Source organism: Chelonia mydas, chromosome 12 (genome assembly GCF_015237465.2).
Source record: "Chelonia mydas isolate rCheMyd1 chromosome 12, rCheMyd1.pri.v2, whole genome shotgun sequence".
NCBI classification, from domain to species: Eukaryota; Metazoa; Chordata; order Testudines; family Cheloniidae; genus Chelonia; species Chelonia mydas.
Genome location: NC_051252.2, coordinates 17,545,373 through 17,560,503, shown reverse-complemented (window position 1 = coordinate 17,560,503; position 15,131 = coordinate 17,545,373). Strand labels below are relative to the sequence as shown.

Genomic DNA, 15,131 nt, shown 5'->3' with positions numbered 1-15,131 from the left:
ACCCCATAACCATTATATTTCCCAGAAAGCAGATTAGACCTTGTAGGAATATATGACCAAAGTGTTTGACACAATATGCTGAGCACTGAACACATAACCAAGAAAAATGAACTCTTTGGTGAATGAGGACTGAGATTTGCAAATAGGACATTTTCTAGCAACCTTCTTCTAAAATGCTGAAAAAGGCATATCTTAATGAAAAAAGACTGATTACCATCTGTATCACTCAAAGATTCAAGCCCTATAACCTTTTATTTCTTGTTACATTTTTGCTCCTGTAAATGCTCAGAGGGATACTGGGCAAAATAACTCCCATTATTTGACATTTTTTTTCATAAACTTACTGCAATCATGTCAACTGAAGATAATAATCTCCCCAATACAACTATTCTGATTTAAAATACTCAACTGATTTAACAATAAAATTGAAGCTGCTGAGAAATCAAGTTGCCATACTTTTCATGAATTTTTAAAATGGTGCTCTTTGCAATTCAACTGCAAAAACCATGTCTCATGTCAATTTCCTTTGGTCAAATCTCTAAAGGTTTCATTTTACCATTTCTTTCCCTGTTTTTTTTTTTAATGAAGATATAGAAAGTACAATCTAGTGAGTCTTCTAAAAAGATGTAAAGATATATTTTTGAAGAACAGTTGTTATATAAACTGCTAATGGACAGCTACAGGACTCTATCAGCAATATAGATCATAATATATTTATGTGATAAACAAATATCTGTTCATAATGATGTTGGAGATTTTAGTCTGGCAGTGAAATTGTATTATACTTGATTATGTAAAATATGAGTTTTCACTAATGTAGTACACATGATGCCATTAAAACAGGAAATGCTAATTTTGTAACATTATACTTGTGATAAATTGTGGGGGAAAGCTGTCCTTTTGCAGCAGCAGAAAAACTAATCTTTACTCAAATACATGTGAAGTAAATGCTAGATTATTATTTGGGAAGGTGGGGGTAGCCAAGACCTCCTGAAAAATAAATTTTAATCTTCATTAGCCATTGGAAAATGATTCAGGGCATGTGCCCTACAAAAGTTCTTTTGTGTGTGTTTATATAAATACATACACAATGAATATGCGTATAAGTCACACATATATGTATTGTGTAAATATTCATCCCAGGACTGGTGATATGGGGACGGGGAATTCTTGTTTTTAATGTTAGAATTAGGAGAGACAGCCTCCTCTCTCTGTTGGAGGATCCTGCCATTTTTGGAAGACTTTAATATTGATGTCACATAAGGCTGTAAGGTAGGCTGCACCTCTCCCTTCTGTCAATTTTAGGAACAGAGGTACTGATTCTTAGAGCCTATGATATTCCTGAAATTTCTCATGTACAACCAAAGTAAAACTTTCTGAAAGTTTGAAGGGTCATCTGTGTATATAAACTTCAATTCAGGAAGCTATCCTTATTCAGGACAACCCTTAATACATACTTAACTTTGACTTCAGTGAGATTTAAGCACAAGCTTAAATGCTGTCCAGAACAGGGATGGAGTAAGTAAGTGTTAAGTGCTTTACTAAATCAGAGCCTAATAAAAAGGTGTATATGGTAAAAGCAAATTTTTATTTTGTTTTTAAGATCACCTTTAATTAATAATGATAAATGAAACATAGACTATCCCAAAAGATGTGCATAACAATTTAATGCATCCTGGATTTAATTAAATAGAATAAGGGTCAAATTCTGCTCCATTACACTAGTGCAACCCCACTGAAATTTATGGACGTGTACCAGTGTAATTGAGAGCATAGTTGGCCCTACATTTCTAATAATAGTACAAATAAACAATCTTCAGTCTCTGGCAGCGGTGGGGCTGGGATTAAAAGGTTGTTTGAACAGGGCAAAAGGTGCGCTAAAACTTCCAGCTCTGGGATAAAGCATATAGCAAGTTAAATCTGCTTTTCCTCTCATTATTTTATAGTTCACTTCAGAACTGCTTGCACATGATATTCTCCATTTGTCTTCCTGCACGAGGCCTGAAATATGTGTTTACCCTGTATATATTCAATAATGTTGATGAAATAACTTGCCATATTGGATGTCCTTTGAGGAGAAACTAGTTTAGCACAAGTTATTTCACTCAGATCTCCAATTTTGGTGAAATGTGCCCCTTCCCTTCTCTGTGATATATAGGAGGTCCTCCTCAATTATCTGGTGGTCCCTTCTGGCCTTAAACTATGACATCACAACCATGTATTTCAACCTGTATAGCACATTCTGAGTTGAGAATTCACACATTGTAATGTACATAATTGGGTCAGTTTTATGTAAATTACAACAAATTTCCCAGGTTTGTACTGCACACTTAATAATATCTAATATACCAGGTGGTCTTTGGGGCTTTCTGTTGTTTGTTAAGCCTGATTAATTGCAATTTTTAAATAACACTCCTAGGAACTTTTCTAAACAGCCACAAGGAACTTTTGTATAAGATACTAAAGAACTATGCATTCAGAAGTACACTGCTTTTCACAAGGCAATTTGCCCTATTAATAAAAAGACAGCAGCTGCAGAGTTGTTTTAACAGAGATGCAATGCACAAAAATAAGTGTCTATATCTGCCATTTTTTTTATGTACAATACTTTAATATTCTAACCAAATTCCTATGGGATAATACAACATAAGGAGGAGAGGCAATGTAAGACAATGCAAATATATAACTTGAGCTTAAAAAGTTACTGAAATAGACAGAAATTAATAGATTTGGTTCAGTAAAGACAAATGCTAAGGTGAAAATCCTGAGAAGTGCCGAGCACGTGCTAACTATCTGCAAGTACTGTGGACCACAGTGGGAATTGCAGGTGTTTAGCAAGGGATTTGGCCACTTTTGGGATTTGGCCACTTTTTTTTTACCTAAGAATAAAATGCCTGTGCAATAATTAATATGGAAGAATGCTAGTTAGACAGCAATACTTCAGACAAAGATTTGGGCAAAATAATAGCCAGTAAATTGAATGTTACTCTACGGTGAAATACAGTTCCAGAGAAAGCACAGGCTGTATCAGAGGAGATATTTTATATGAGATGTTGGCAGATACAGCACTAATGAAGCTGCATCTGAATTACCACAGAGATATTAATAAAATGGAGCGTATCCAAAGAAAAGTAACAAATATACTGAAGGATTTCGAAAACATGGTTAGGTATGGGTTAAAAAGCATTAGTTAAATGTGGATTCACTAAGGGAATATATAAAGCCAGATCCAATCCTACACGGACGCTACTGTATGCTGTGCCACTGATGTGACACTGCTCTGAGCCAGCTACTGGAGGACTCCTCCTGCATGGGGGTGTCCTAGGGTGTCACCTAGTCATTGTAGTAGCTCCCACCTCCCTGTGGCCAGAGGAGAGGTGTAACCAGGAGAAAAGGGGCATGACGACAGCAATCCCTGGCTGTTGGAATAGCTCCTTGGGGTCATAAGCAATCATGATAATTTAATGGAGCATAATAAAATTATTATTATTATTATTATTATTACTGTTACACAGGTTGTCTCCTCTTTGCTCCACCTCCTATTTCATAATATATTTTACAGGGAGCCTTATACTTGGGGCACAAAGGACACCCTTTGGGAACCTGGTGTCAAGACTACTCATCCCTAGCCAGGCTCTCCTTCCTGCCTTGACTTTAGTCTCTTTACTGTTGGAATCTATGAATCAGAGTAGGTGGAACACTAGTGGCTTCTTTTTATTCCCTCTTTATTCTGTAGCCCCAGTCTTTTTCCTAGCCTGCTCTCAGGTCACATGTAAACTAGCAAAAGCAGAAGCCTCCTCTGTAAGGGAAAACATTTTTTAAATGGGAGTTGTTAAATGGGAAAATTTTAAAGTAAAACTAACAAAAGACTTGTGTGTGTCCCATACGACAAGCTCCCCATTCCCTCCAGATAGCTACCCCCTAGCCTTGTAACATTTTCCTTTATAGGCTATCACTACAGTTATTGGGGAGTTCTTATTCCCTTTAGCCACCAGAGGCCTCAAGTGCTGAGCACCCACAACTCCAGCTGATGTCAGTGGGAAATGTAAGTGCTCAGAAAATTAGGGCCAAGCTGGATATCCCTAGCAGGTGCAACACAAGGCACTTATCTGTTTCCTTGGGGGTCTTTCTTGTTCCTTTCCCTTCAAATTTTGTGTTTTGAATCTCTTCTTTATATTTTCTCTGGTACTCTCTTTCTCCTTCAGCTCATTTTCATCATCATCTGTTTCTCTCCACATTGAGGGAAATCCTGCCTGTCATTACTATTACACAGACCTCTGGCTCTCCAACTGCTCAGTCCAACTGTCGCTTGCAACCTGCAGGGAACCTTCTGGCACCAACATTCCTTCCCCAATTCTGTTAAGGAAACATCACCCCAAACATTCCTCCTGAAGCAAAAGCTAGAAGGTGTCCATCGAGAATGCTTAACCTTTTTATGCATAAAGAGCAAATTAACTCCACTACAGACCCTCTTTGTAGCCCAGCAACAAAGCTCCCCTCCAGTGCAGGATCCTCTTGGTGACTGTAGTGCTGGAGCTAGCCACACCTATATTGAATCCTCTTTCAGAGACGACACATAGAAAAAGCAAAAAGGTATTTCTTTTTTAGCCCCTGTGAGATTTGACAGCATGGGGATTCAGTCCTTGTCTGCGGTGGGGGCAGGGAACACATCCTGCCCCTTTGGTGTCTTTTAGTAGCCAGTCATGAAGAAAAGAAGCAGTCAGTAAGCTGGAGGATCAGCTGTGCAAATGCTGTGTCATGGTACAATATTAAGCACTTTTGAAATGGGCCCGTCCTGTATTCCTTACCAAGACAATCAGGAGCTTTGCCTGAGTGTGGGATGCAAGATTAGGCCCTAAGATTGTCTTCCTCCCCAAACTGTGACCTTCCTTAAAAGTCATAAACTGGAACTATTTTAGACAATTAATATACCATATTTACTTTGCAGACAAGAAAAACTTCATATGATCTACATAGAAGAGAAATGCTCCTGCCAGTGTAAAGTGGCACTGAAAGCTCCTTTTGTAGTGCCTTCAGACTGGGTGAGTGAAAAATAGAATTTGGGCCACTATACATGGCTGTAATGTAGTTTAACTCAATAAATTGTTACTTACGTAAGTGAGGCCGATCACTCCATTACCTTCTACATTTTTCTCTTTGGCTGAATTACTTTTGGGGCCAGAAAAACATTTACTCTTCTTACTTGGCATTTTCTGTTAATACCACAACTCTTTCTTTTCTAAAATAGAAAAGAAAAGAAAAAGAAATATTACAAAAACACAGCAAAGGTAAGTGAGCCTGAAGCCTTTTCCATTACCACAGCTTTTTCATTCAGTTAAACTGTGCTTAAGAAACACTTATATCCCATCAGCAGTTTGCTAAAAAAAGCTGATCTGGTAGGATACAGAACACCAACTTTTAGGGCCAGATCCTCAGTTGGGTGTTAAGGAATGGAGCTATGCTGATTTTCCATGGGCATTTCCTGTGTCCTCCAAAGAAGTTAGTTTGCGTCAGATTTTTGTGATGTATTTCTAGTGTTCAAATTTTCACATAAAAATCAAATTCAAGATTGGGTGTGCAGTGCACCCTTGATGTTCCTCCTCTTGGGTTGCTAGTTCTGAACTTCTTCCTCCATCCACTTCCAGGCCACAGCTGGGGCATGCGCAGGAATAAAAATTGTATGGCTTTTGGAGGGGCACGTTCTATGGCCCCAGGGCCAGAGGTGCCGCCCGCCTCCTCCCCACTCCCCCCCCTCGGTGCATTCCCATTGGACCCAGTTTCATATCTGGTCAGACTAAAATTTTTCTTGTTGGGCTGCTAATTCTTACTCTCCCCTTTTCACCATGACCCCTCTTTCATATTTGAATGGAGAGATTGAAATCTGAGATTCACTAGCAAATATTCCTAGAATATTGCGCAATGCAATTACTGTGAAAGAATCACACACACACACAACTGAAAATCTCTATAAGGTCTTAAACTCATTCTTTTTGTCAGGAATGGATTACCAGCAATTCTTGGCATGTGTTTCACGTACTGAGCTTGCACAGCTAACTGGCAGTATTTCAGTCAATCGGGATATAGAAAAAAAACAGATCCTTTGGTTGAGGGCAGAGGAATGACTGCAGGTATTTAATACAGACTACATGTGAAAAATGGCTTTTTACGTTTCCAATGCAACCATCTAGTGTTAGAGACATTCAGACAGATGAATTTTAGAATTCAGTGCAGTTATTTTATGAGGCATGCATTGAATAACTTGACATTCAAAATCTCCTGTTTGATGATATTCTTATGATTTGTGGGGCCTTGATGATATATGTCAAGATGCTCAGAAATATGTGAAACTTTTGCCACATTTGGAAAATGTGAAGTCTCTCTATATTGAGACAAATAATCTGATGATCAGACTATTCAGCTTTGTTCCTTTACATAGAGAGTAGACAGTGCATCCATGTGATCAGTCATCTAGAATGACCTGCATAACTTTACATGGCTTCATCGCTTGTGCATAACGAGGTTGTTCCAAATTCATGACAATAAATGAATATAAATTTAATGAATATAAATAATGAATATTTATACCACATCCTACCTCACCTTCCTTTAGGCATTCTCTGTGGGCCAGATCATCATCTGATTAAAGTGATGATTAAAGCTCACATTGCTAAGGCTGAGTATATGTTTAAGGGCCTAGGTATCAGTACTCAGCCTGAACTTAGGAGGGAGGATATCTTAGCTGATATCCTGGGTAAGCAGAGAACATAAGAATGGCCACACTGGGTCAGACCAATGGTCTACTTAGCCCAGTATCCTGTCTTCCAACAGTGGCCAATGCCAGGTGCTTCAGAGGGAATGAACAGAACAGGTAGTCATCAAGTGATCCATCCTCCGTCGCCCATTCCCAGCTTCTGGCACACAGAGGCTAGGGACACTTCAGAGCTTGGTTTTGCATCCCTTTCCTTCCTGGCTAATAGCCATTGATGGACCTATCCTCCATGAACTTACCTAGTTCTTTTTTGAACCCTGTTATAGTCTTGGCCTTCACAACATCCTCTGGCAAAGAGTTTCACAGTTTGACTGTGCACTGTGTGAAAAAATATTTCCTTTTGTTTCTTTTAAACCTGCTGCCTATTAATTCATTTGGTGACCCCTCATTCTTGTGTTCTGAGGAGGAGTAAATAACACTTCCTTATTTACTTTCTCCACACCAGTAATGATTTTATAGACCTCTATCATATACCCCGTTTGTTGTCTCTTTTCCAAGCCGAAAAGTCCCAGTCTTATTAATCTCTCCTCATATGAAAGCTAATCATTTTTGTTGCCCTTTCTGTACCTTTCCCAATTCCAATTATCTTTTTTGAAATGGGGGCAACCAGATCTGCATGCAGTATTCAAGATGTGGGCATACCATGGATTTATATAGAGGCAATATGATATTTTCTATCTTATTATCTATCCCTTTCCTAACGATTCCCAACATTCTGTTACCTTTTTTGACTGTTGTTGCACATTGAGTGGATGTTTTCAGAGAACTATCCACAATGATGCCAAAATCTCTTTCTTGAGTGGTAACAGCTAATTTAGACCCCATCATTTTATATGTATAGTTGGGGTTATGTTTTCCAATGTGCATTACTTTTGTATTTATCAACATTGAATTTCATCTGCCATTTTGTTGCCCAGTCTCCCAGTTTTATGAGATCCCTTTGTAAATCTTAACAGTCTGCCTGGGACTTAAATATGTTGAGTAGTTTTGTATTATCTGCAAATTTTGGTATCTCACTGTTGATCCCGTTTTCCAGATGATTTAGGAATATGTGGAACAGTACTGGTCCCAGTACAGACTCTTGGGGGACACCACTATTTACCTCTCTCAATTTCTGAAAACTGACCATTTATTCCTTCCCTTTATTTCCTGTCTTTTAACCAGTTACTGGTCCATGAAAGGACCTTCCCTCTTAGTTTGCTTAAGAGCCTTTGGTGAGGGACCCTATCAAAGGCTTTCTGAAAATCTAAGTACACTATATCCACTGGATCACCCTTGTTCACATGCTTGTTGACCCCCTCAAAGAATTCTACTAAATTGGTGAGGCATGACTTCTCTTTACAAAAGCCATGAAGACCGATGCAAAAAATTCGTATAGTTTCCCTTGAATGCTCCTTTAGCATCCCCCCATCCAGTGGCCACACTGGTTGTTTAGCAGGCTTCCTGCTTCTGATGTACTTAAATTTTTTTGCTGTTACTTTTTGAGTGTTTGCCTAGCTGTTCTTCAGATTCTTTTTTGGCCTTCCTAATTATATTTTTACACTTTACTTGCCAGAGTTTATGCTCCTTTCTATTTTCGTCAATAGGATTTAACTTTAACTTTTTAAAGGATGGCTTTTTGCCTCTAGAGATGCCGGAAAGTTAAGACAAATTAACTAAAGGTACGAAATTAAAGTGCATTAAACCTCTGTGTGGTTGCTCTCATCCAGAAGTCAAGTGGCCTTAGCTTGCTTTATCTTAACTCCACAGGATTAATCCAGCAGTCTAGAGAGGGGAGAGGAATGTAATTCCCAAAGGAGACCATCAGAGTCCATGTCTACACTACAAACTTATGTTGACCCAAGTTACATTGGCATACAGCTGACGCAGTTAGTATATTGCTTGTGTGCATGCATACTTTGCTCTTTGTGGCGGCACTGTGCGTACCCACCAGGAGTACTTGTATTGATGCAGAGTGCGGTGTAACATGGGTAGGTATCCCACTGTGCAACTAACCACCATCCAGCACACCGTCTTTTGAGAAATTTGGCAATGATTGATAGGACTGAAACGAGTCATGCAGGAGTGACGGGCAGCATGGGGTCAACTTCCTAGTTTGCAACTGTTTCCATCCCATAATGTCATCTGTATTCCACAAACTCATGTGGTCTTCCTCGCTGTCCACGTCTCTGATAGAAGCATGGAACCTGCAACGCTCTGCACGCTTGTCATGAGCATTGCAAGCACATGGCACATAATCCTGCAGTATTTAAAGAGCCACAAGCAGAGACATGGAAACATGATGATTCCTTGGAGGACAGGTTGCTATGGGTCATAGCAAGGAACAATTCAAGGTTGTTGGTGGCGTTCATGGAGCAGCTGCAGACAATGGAACTCTGGTTCTGGGTCTGAGAAACCAATACTGACTGGGGGCATCGCATCATAATGCAAGTTTGGGATAATGAGCAATGGCTTCAGAACTTTCAGATATACAAGGTCGCATTCCTGAATCTGTGTGCCAAGCTCACCTAAGCCTTCCAGTGTAGAGATACCAAAATGAAAGCCGTACCGACAGTGGAGAAGCAAGTGGCTATTGCACTGTGAAAAATTGCAACACCAGATTGCTACCAATTAGTCAGGAATCATTTTGGAGTCAGGAAATCCACCGCTGGCTCCACTGTCATGCAAATGTGCAGGACTGTTAATCGCTTCCTGCTACATAGGACTGTAACCTCTCAGCAATGTGCAGGACATAGTGGATGGATTTGTAGCAATGGGGTTCCCAAACGATGGTGGAGAGATAGATGGCACGCATATCCCTATTTTGGCACCAGATCACTTTGCCTCAGAGTAAATCAACAGAAAGTGCTACATTTCTATGCTTACGCGAGTGCTGGTGGATCTCCAAGGATGCTTCACTCACCTCCGTGTCGGCTGCTCAGGAAAGGTGCATGATGCTTGCACTTTTAGAATACAGTACAGGACTGTTCAGAAAGCTGCAAACAGGGACTTTCTTTCCCAATCAGCAGATTACCATTGGCAAAGTTGAAATGCCAGTAGTAATCCTGGGTGACCCAGCCTACCCCTTGCTCGTGAAGCTGTACACCTGTTACCTCGACAGCACTGAGAAAAGATTCAACTACCAGGCTCAGCAAGTGCACAATGACAGTTGAATGTGCCTTTGGTTGTTTGAAGGGTCACTGGCATTGGATCTCAGTGAGAAAAATATCCAAATGGTTATAGCTGCCTGCTGTGTCCTGCATAATATCTGTGCAGCAAAAGGGGGAAAGCTTCTGCTGAGGTGGAGCAGTTCTCTGCTGAATTTGAACAGCCAGATATAAGGGGTATTAGAAGAGCACAACACAGAGCTATGCAGCTCAGGGAGGCTTTGAAAGACCATTTTCATAGTGAGCCAGAGTAGCGTATGTTGTTGTTGTAGTGTGCTCTACCTGGCCATGGTATGTGAAGCTGTTATTGTCTTTAATGCTCCTGTAGGGGGGGGGTCACCCCACTCCAGCCCTGAAGGGGTTAAAACAGCCCTGGAAGAGCCAATAGTAAAAGAAGACCTGGAGAGGGCTGCGGCTGGGAACAGCTAGGCTGATTGGGGGAAGCAGCCACAGCTGGGGCCATGCCCCAATCAGGCCACAGCTGGCCCTATAAGAGAGCTGAGGACCAGGAGCTGAAGGAGTCTCACTCTAGCCCTGGAGTGGGAAGAGCTAGCTGTTTGGGTGCAAGGTACCTAAAGTGGAGCTAGTGCTGGGGAAGAGCAAATGGAGCTGGGGAGCTCCAGCCTGGTAAACCCCCAGGCCGCAGGCCTTGTTTAAGGCCAAAAGGTACTGGGGCTGCAGAGGGGCAGCCTGAGGATAGGCAAAGGCAGCCGGTCCTAACCCCTTGCCAGTGATGAGTGGCCATTATATTGCAGTCTACCCCAGTGAGCGGGGGCTGGATGATGACTGGCAGTAGCCACTGAGACAAGGTGGATTTAGAGGGTTGGGGGTTCCCCTGGGAGGGGAGACCCAGAGTGTGGGGGCACTGCCAGGGGGCAGAACCCCGAGGAAAAGAGCACCGGGGTCCGGGAGGGACACAGGGCCAGTGGTAGATGAGACACCAGCCTGCAGAAGGCGCACCGAAGGCTGGAAAGAGCTAATTCCCAAGACAACCAGCAGGAGGCGCCACACCGGCGAGTCTCGCCCTGCTACGGCTACCCGAAAGTTTTAAGCACTGCATTCTCACATCTGCTTGGTATAGCTTGTGCCTGGCATCAGTTACAGCACCAGCCAAGGTGAGCATGGACCTCCAGGGGCTGGGGAAACGAGGCGGGAATTCCTCAATTGCATGATTATAGTAGTATAGGGCAATGGCACTGAATACTTGGCACCATTTTCCACAGGCGGTGGTGATTTTACCTGATATCTCACACCTGAGGATAACAAAGGCAGAGAGCTGCGGCTGGGATCCGAAAGCCGCCCAGGTCCGTATGTGGCTAGACCGTGTACTGCAATGGTCCTGCTGAAGTTATCACTGAGTGGCAGAAATAAGGCAACCCTCCATAGAAACCCTTCAGCAGAGGATTGTGGAATACCACTACGAAAGTTTCATTGAGATCTCTTGAGGATTCACAGGACATCCCTGTGTACATACACAAACTGCTCTGCATGCTCTTTCCCCCTCTTCCCTGCGCCCCCCCACCCCCACCAGCCTAACTCTGGAGGGGAATGAAAAGGAAAGAACTCTACCTCTCTTGGTCGTACCACTACCTCTTGTAGCATGAGTAAATCAATACATCAAAAGATGTGCTACTTTGAGGAGGGGGGCATCCTTGTTGTTATTTAACATTAAACCACTGACTTACTCGAGGTTCTTTCCCTTGGATCGGGCTTGCCTGTGCTCAACTGGCTGGACTGCGGTGGAGTAAAAAATAGGTGGTGGCTTGCTGTGCACCTGGATCCCCTGATCGCCTGTCCCTCATACTCTTCCTCGCTGTTGACGGCAGGAGCCTGTGACCTATGCTCCTCTGAGGTATCCACGGGTGCTGCTGGAGTGGTGATGGGATCTCCACCAAGTATGGCAAGCAGCTCATCACCAGATTGATTGTTAGCCTCCCTGGCCTTCTGATATGCCTGCCACAGCTCCTTGGCTTTGACATGGCGCTGCTGGTGGTTCCTGTCATACTCCTTCTCTTGTTTCCCCTGAGCAATCTTCTTGTCGATGTCCACATTTCTGCAGCTGGTTTGGTGCTGTGCTTGCACAGCCTCTTCTCCCCACAGGCCCAAGGGATCCAATATCTCCTGTCTACTCCAAAGCGGAGCACGTCTGGAGCAGGTAGCTGGCATGGTCAGCGGGGCAGCTGCACTGAACAATGGAGAGTTGCTAGGTGTGCTTGCCAAGCCAAGCAATTGGGAAAAGGAATTTCAAAAATTCACAGGGTCTTAAAGGGGGGAGGGCGGCTTCTGGTCTCGGTAACCCCTGGGCAGTAGAGTTCACAATGGTAACCAGAGCAGTCAGTGTGGGGTATTGAGGGACAGGTGCTGGAGGACAGCAATGATCGACATAAGTAATGCAGCATCTACACTCACACTGCATTGACGTAGGTACATCTACCTTGGCTCTGTGCTGCTTAGGGAGGTGGTGTTTCTAAAATAGGCATAACGGGACACTTATGTTGGCGGGAGCTACATTTCAGTGAAGACACATGCACAACTAGTTTGACCACAAGCTGCCTTGCATCGGCCTAACTTCATAGTGTATTCCAGGCTTCAATAATGTGTGCAAAGGTCAGTAGGATGCAGAATAGTAACACAGTTTTAAAAAAAAAAAAAAAAAAGTTCACTGACAGATTGGGGTTTTGCCTGGGGAAAACGGCTACACGGGATAGCAAAGAACTGGGAGTTTTTGGGTGTGTTAGTAAGGGGACACCTAATGAAAGCAAGGTGAGGATCATGTCCATCAAGAGGAGCTTGACTGGGGTAAATGGAAGAGCAGAAAAGCACCTTAGCATCTAATGCAGGAGAGGAGAATTGAGAGTTACAGTGAGATAGGTATTAGGAAGATCAGGATGCATGATTGTGTAGCGTGGGGGTTGGGAAACTCTCGTTAGTAGAGGAAGAAAGACAGTTTTGTTTTGGAATAAAGTGTCTTTATATGCATATTATAATGCGGTGGAGTTTATAAAGCTGTGATATCATAGGTTGCTGGGACTAGCCTGTACAGGCTGGAGCTTTGGTGGCTGTTGTGGAATGGCTCTGCAGCCACTAAGGAAGAAATGTACCTGTAGAATAAAGATAGCAGCTGCAGAAAGGTTCTGGGGCTGGATAGGGAGCTCACATTGCAATAACTTTAATAAAAAATAGTATCATATGTGACGGTCTACAGTGAGCCCCAGGGAACGGCTAACTTCATCCAGCATGAAACTGTTTCATTGTGTGCACTTTTCTCAAAAGATTTTTCAACAATATAAAGTCTTGCATCCTAAAGTAAAATGTACACTTTTATAATATATATATAAAAAGTAAAATAAAACTATCAGCTGTAATTATCATTTCAAAAGACATACTCAGTTAAATCTACCATAGTCCAGTAATAAGGTGTCCCTATCTGATAGCATACATTACTGCATATAAAAAATTTGACTTGTTGTCCTTTCTGTTAATGAGAGGAATTAATTACTCAGAGTAGCAATGGGTACAAAATAGTTAAAGGTTGCACTTCAAAAGAAATAAGGTGGAAGCATTGCACAGTGTATGATCTGTTTTCATTTACATTGTTACTTATAATATAGCTTTTCATGAAATAGAGTATTTTCATAACTGACAAAGTTATGTCATTTTTCTTCCTAATCTATGTCTGCATAGTAAAACTCAATGGAACATGAATCTGGAAAAAATAGTTTGATACCATTATATTATCATATATAATATGCAATTTATTGCAGAATAATCTCACAATCATTCAAACTTTATATTTATAGTGCACACATAAAAAAGTGAAGCTTACCCTATCATGTGAGTTAGAAGAGTTTGGCTTGTCCTGTTGAAGGAGCTTCTGTCCAAAGGACAAAGTTCTTGTGGCAAATGTTTTTATGTATGGTAGTATTGCAGCAATTTCTGAGTGTAATTAGTCTAAAGGTTAGAGTAGACAGTCCTGTGCAATTCTAGATAAAGCACTTATATAACTAAATGTGTCTCTTATAAAAGTCAATGTAAAGCTTGTGAAGATTTCTATAGAGCCACAGAAAATGTACATCCTATTCACCTACCCATGCAAGTATTTACATTCAAGTCTAGGCGGATTTATGAATCTGGTATGATCAAGAATGCTATATGCAGTATTAGGGGTACTATGTAAGGGAAATAGAGGAGGTAGGAATCAGAGCAGAGAACTAAGAACTAGGATTTCTGGGTTCTCTTCTTGGCTCTGACCCTCTGTGTGACTTGAGCAAGTCTTAGGTCCAAATTTTCAGAAGTATTCATTATATCTTAATTTTGAGTGGCCAATATGAGACACTCAAGCCCTGGTTTTCAGAGGTGCTGAGCATGCACTTTGAAGTAAAGTGGACAGCATAGTGGAGTAAAGAAGTTAATTTTTAAAAGGAATAAAATAAATAGATATCTAAGCTGGCTAGTTTCTTGTAGGCTTCACAGTGGAAGTGGGTGTCAAGGGGAGGCCAGCTCAACAGCATTTTGGGCCTTATCCAACAGTGCAATTAAACACATGAAGTATGACTACTCACATGGCTAAGATTAAGGATGTGGTTTTAATACCTTGCTGAACTGGTTCCTAAATCTGGCCAGAGCAATTTTTGTTTATATGGGGCCAGCCAGTGCAAGCTTCTTCTGGGAGCCACTGCATTGGTAGAGTTGCCAGCTCCTCCAGAGGTTTAAGTGACATGGTGGCAAATTGGGGGGCGGTAAAACTGGTGATATTCTTCCAAGCTCTGCCCACAGAATAAGCCTCACCCATCTGAGTCAACCAAAATGAGGTACTATTCATGGTAGATTGTGCAGAGATTCAAAATATGATTGTTCTATTCTCTGGGCTCCTCAAACTTGGTCCCCTTCAGCATGCTTTGAATGTGTCAATAGACTGTCCTGGGCTCCTCAAGCATGGCTTCCCCTTTGTGGTACTTAGATCCCCAGATATTCTCCTTGGGCTTGGCTCTTCCTTGGTGGGACTCAGATCCCTGCTTGGCTCCTTTAACTTGGGGGGGAAAGAATAAGTGGAGGTATCTCCCAGACACCACCCACAGATAGTGCCAAAATGAAGTATCACTTTGAGGATATTGTAAGGATGTGATCTTTCCTCTCCTTGCTTGCATGCTTTCATGAGCAGGTAGCTAACAATGTTGACAATATCATCACTGGGCACCTGAGTTAATACCTCACTG

General features: G+C 41.9%; 1 protein-coding gene across 9 annotated transcripts in view; it reads right to left on the bottom strand.

The window, feature by feature from the left end:
- Positions 1-13,859, bottom strand: part of ABCC12 (ATP binding cassette subfamily C member 12) — a 109,746-nt gene extending 95,887 nt beyond the window's left edge. For 8 of the 9 annotated variants that reach the window (XR_006285192.1, XR_005222288.1, XM_027822142.3 and 5 more), the window contains exons 1-2: positions 13,742-13,859; positions 5,115-5,239 (exon numbers count right to left, since the gene is read on the bottom strand). Coding sequence is in view for 6 of the 9 variants with exons in the window: in XM_027822142.3 (XP_027677943.2) it covers positions 5,115-5,210 (96 nt within the window). In the remaining 3 variants the exon portion in view is untranslated. Of the gene's footprint in view, positions 1-5,114; positions 5,241-13,741 lie in introns of those variants that run through there. The other variant, XM_037878087.2, reaches the window with a different exon arrangement.
- Positions 13,860-15,131: the final 1,272 nt, after the last annotated feature.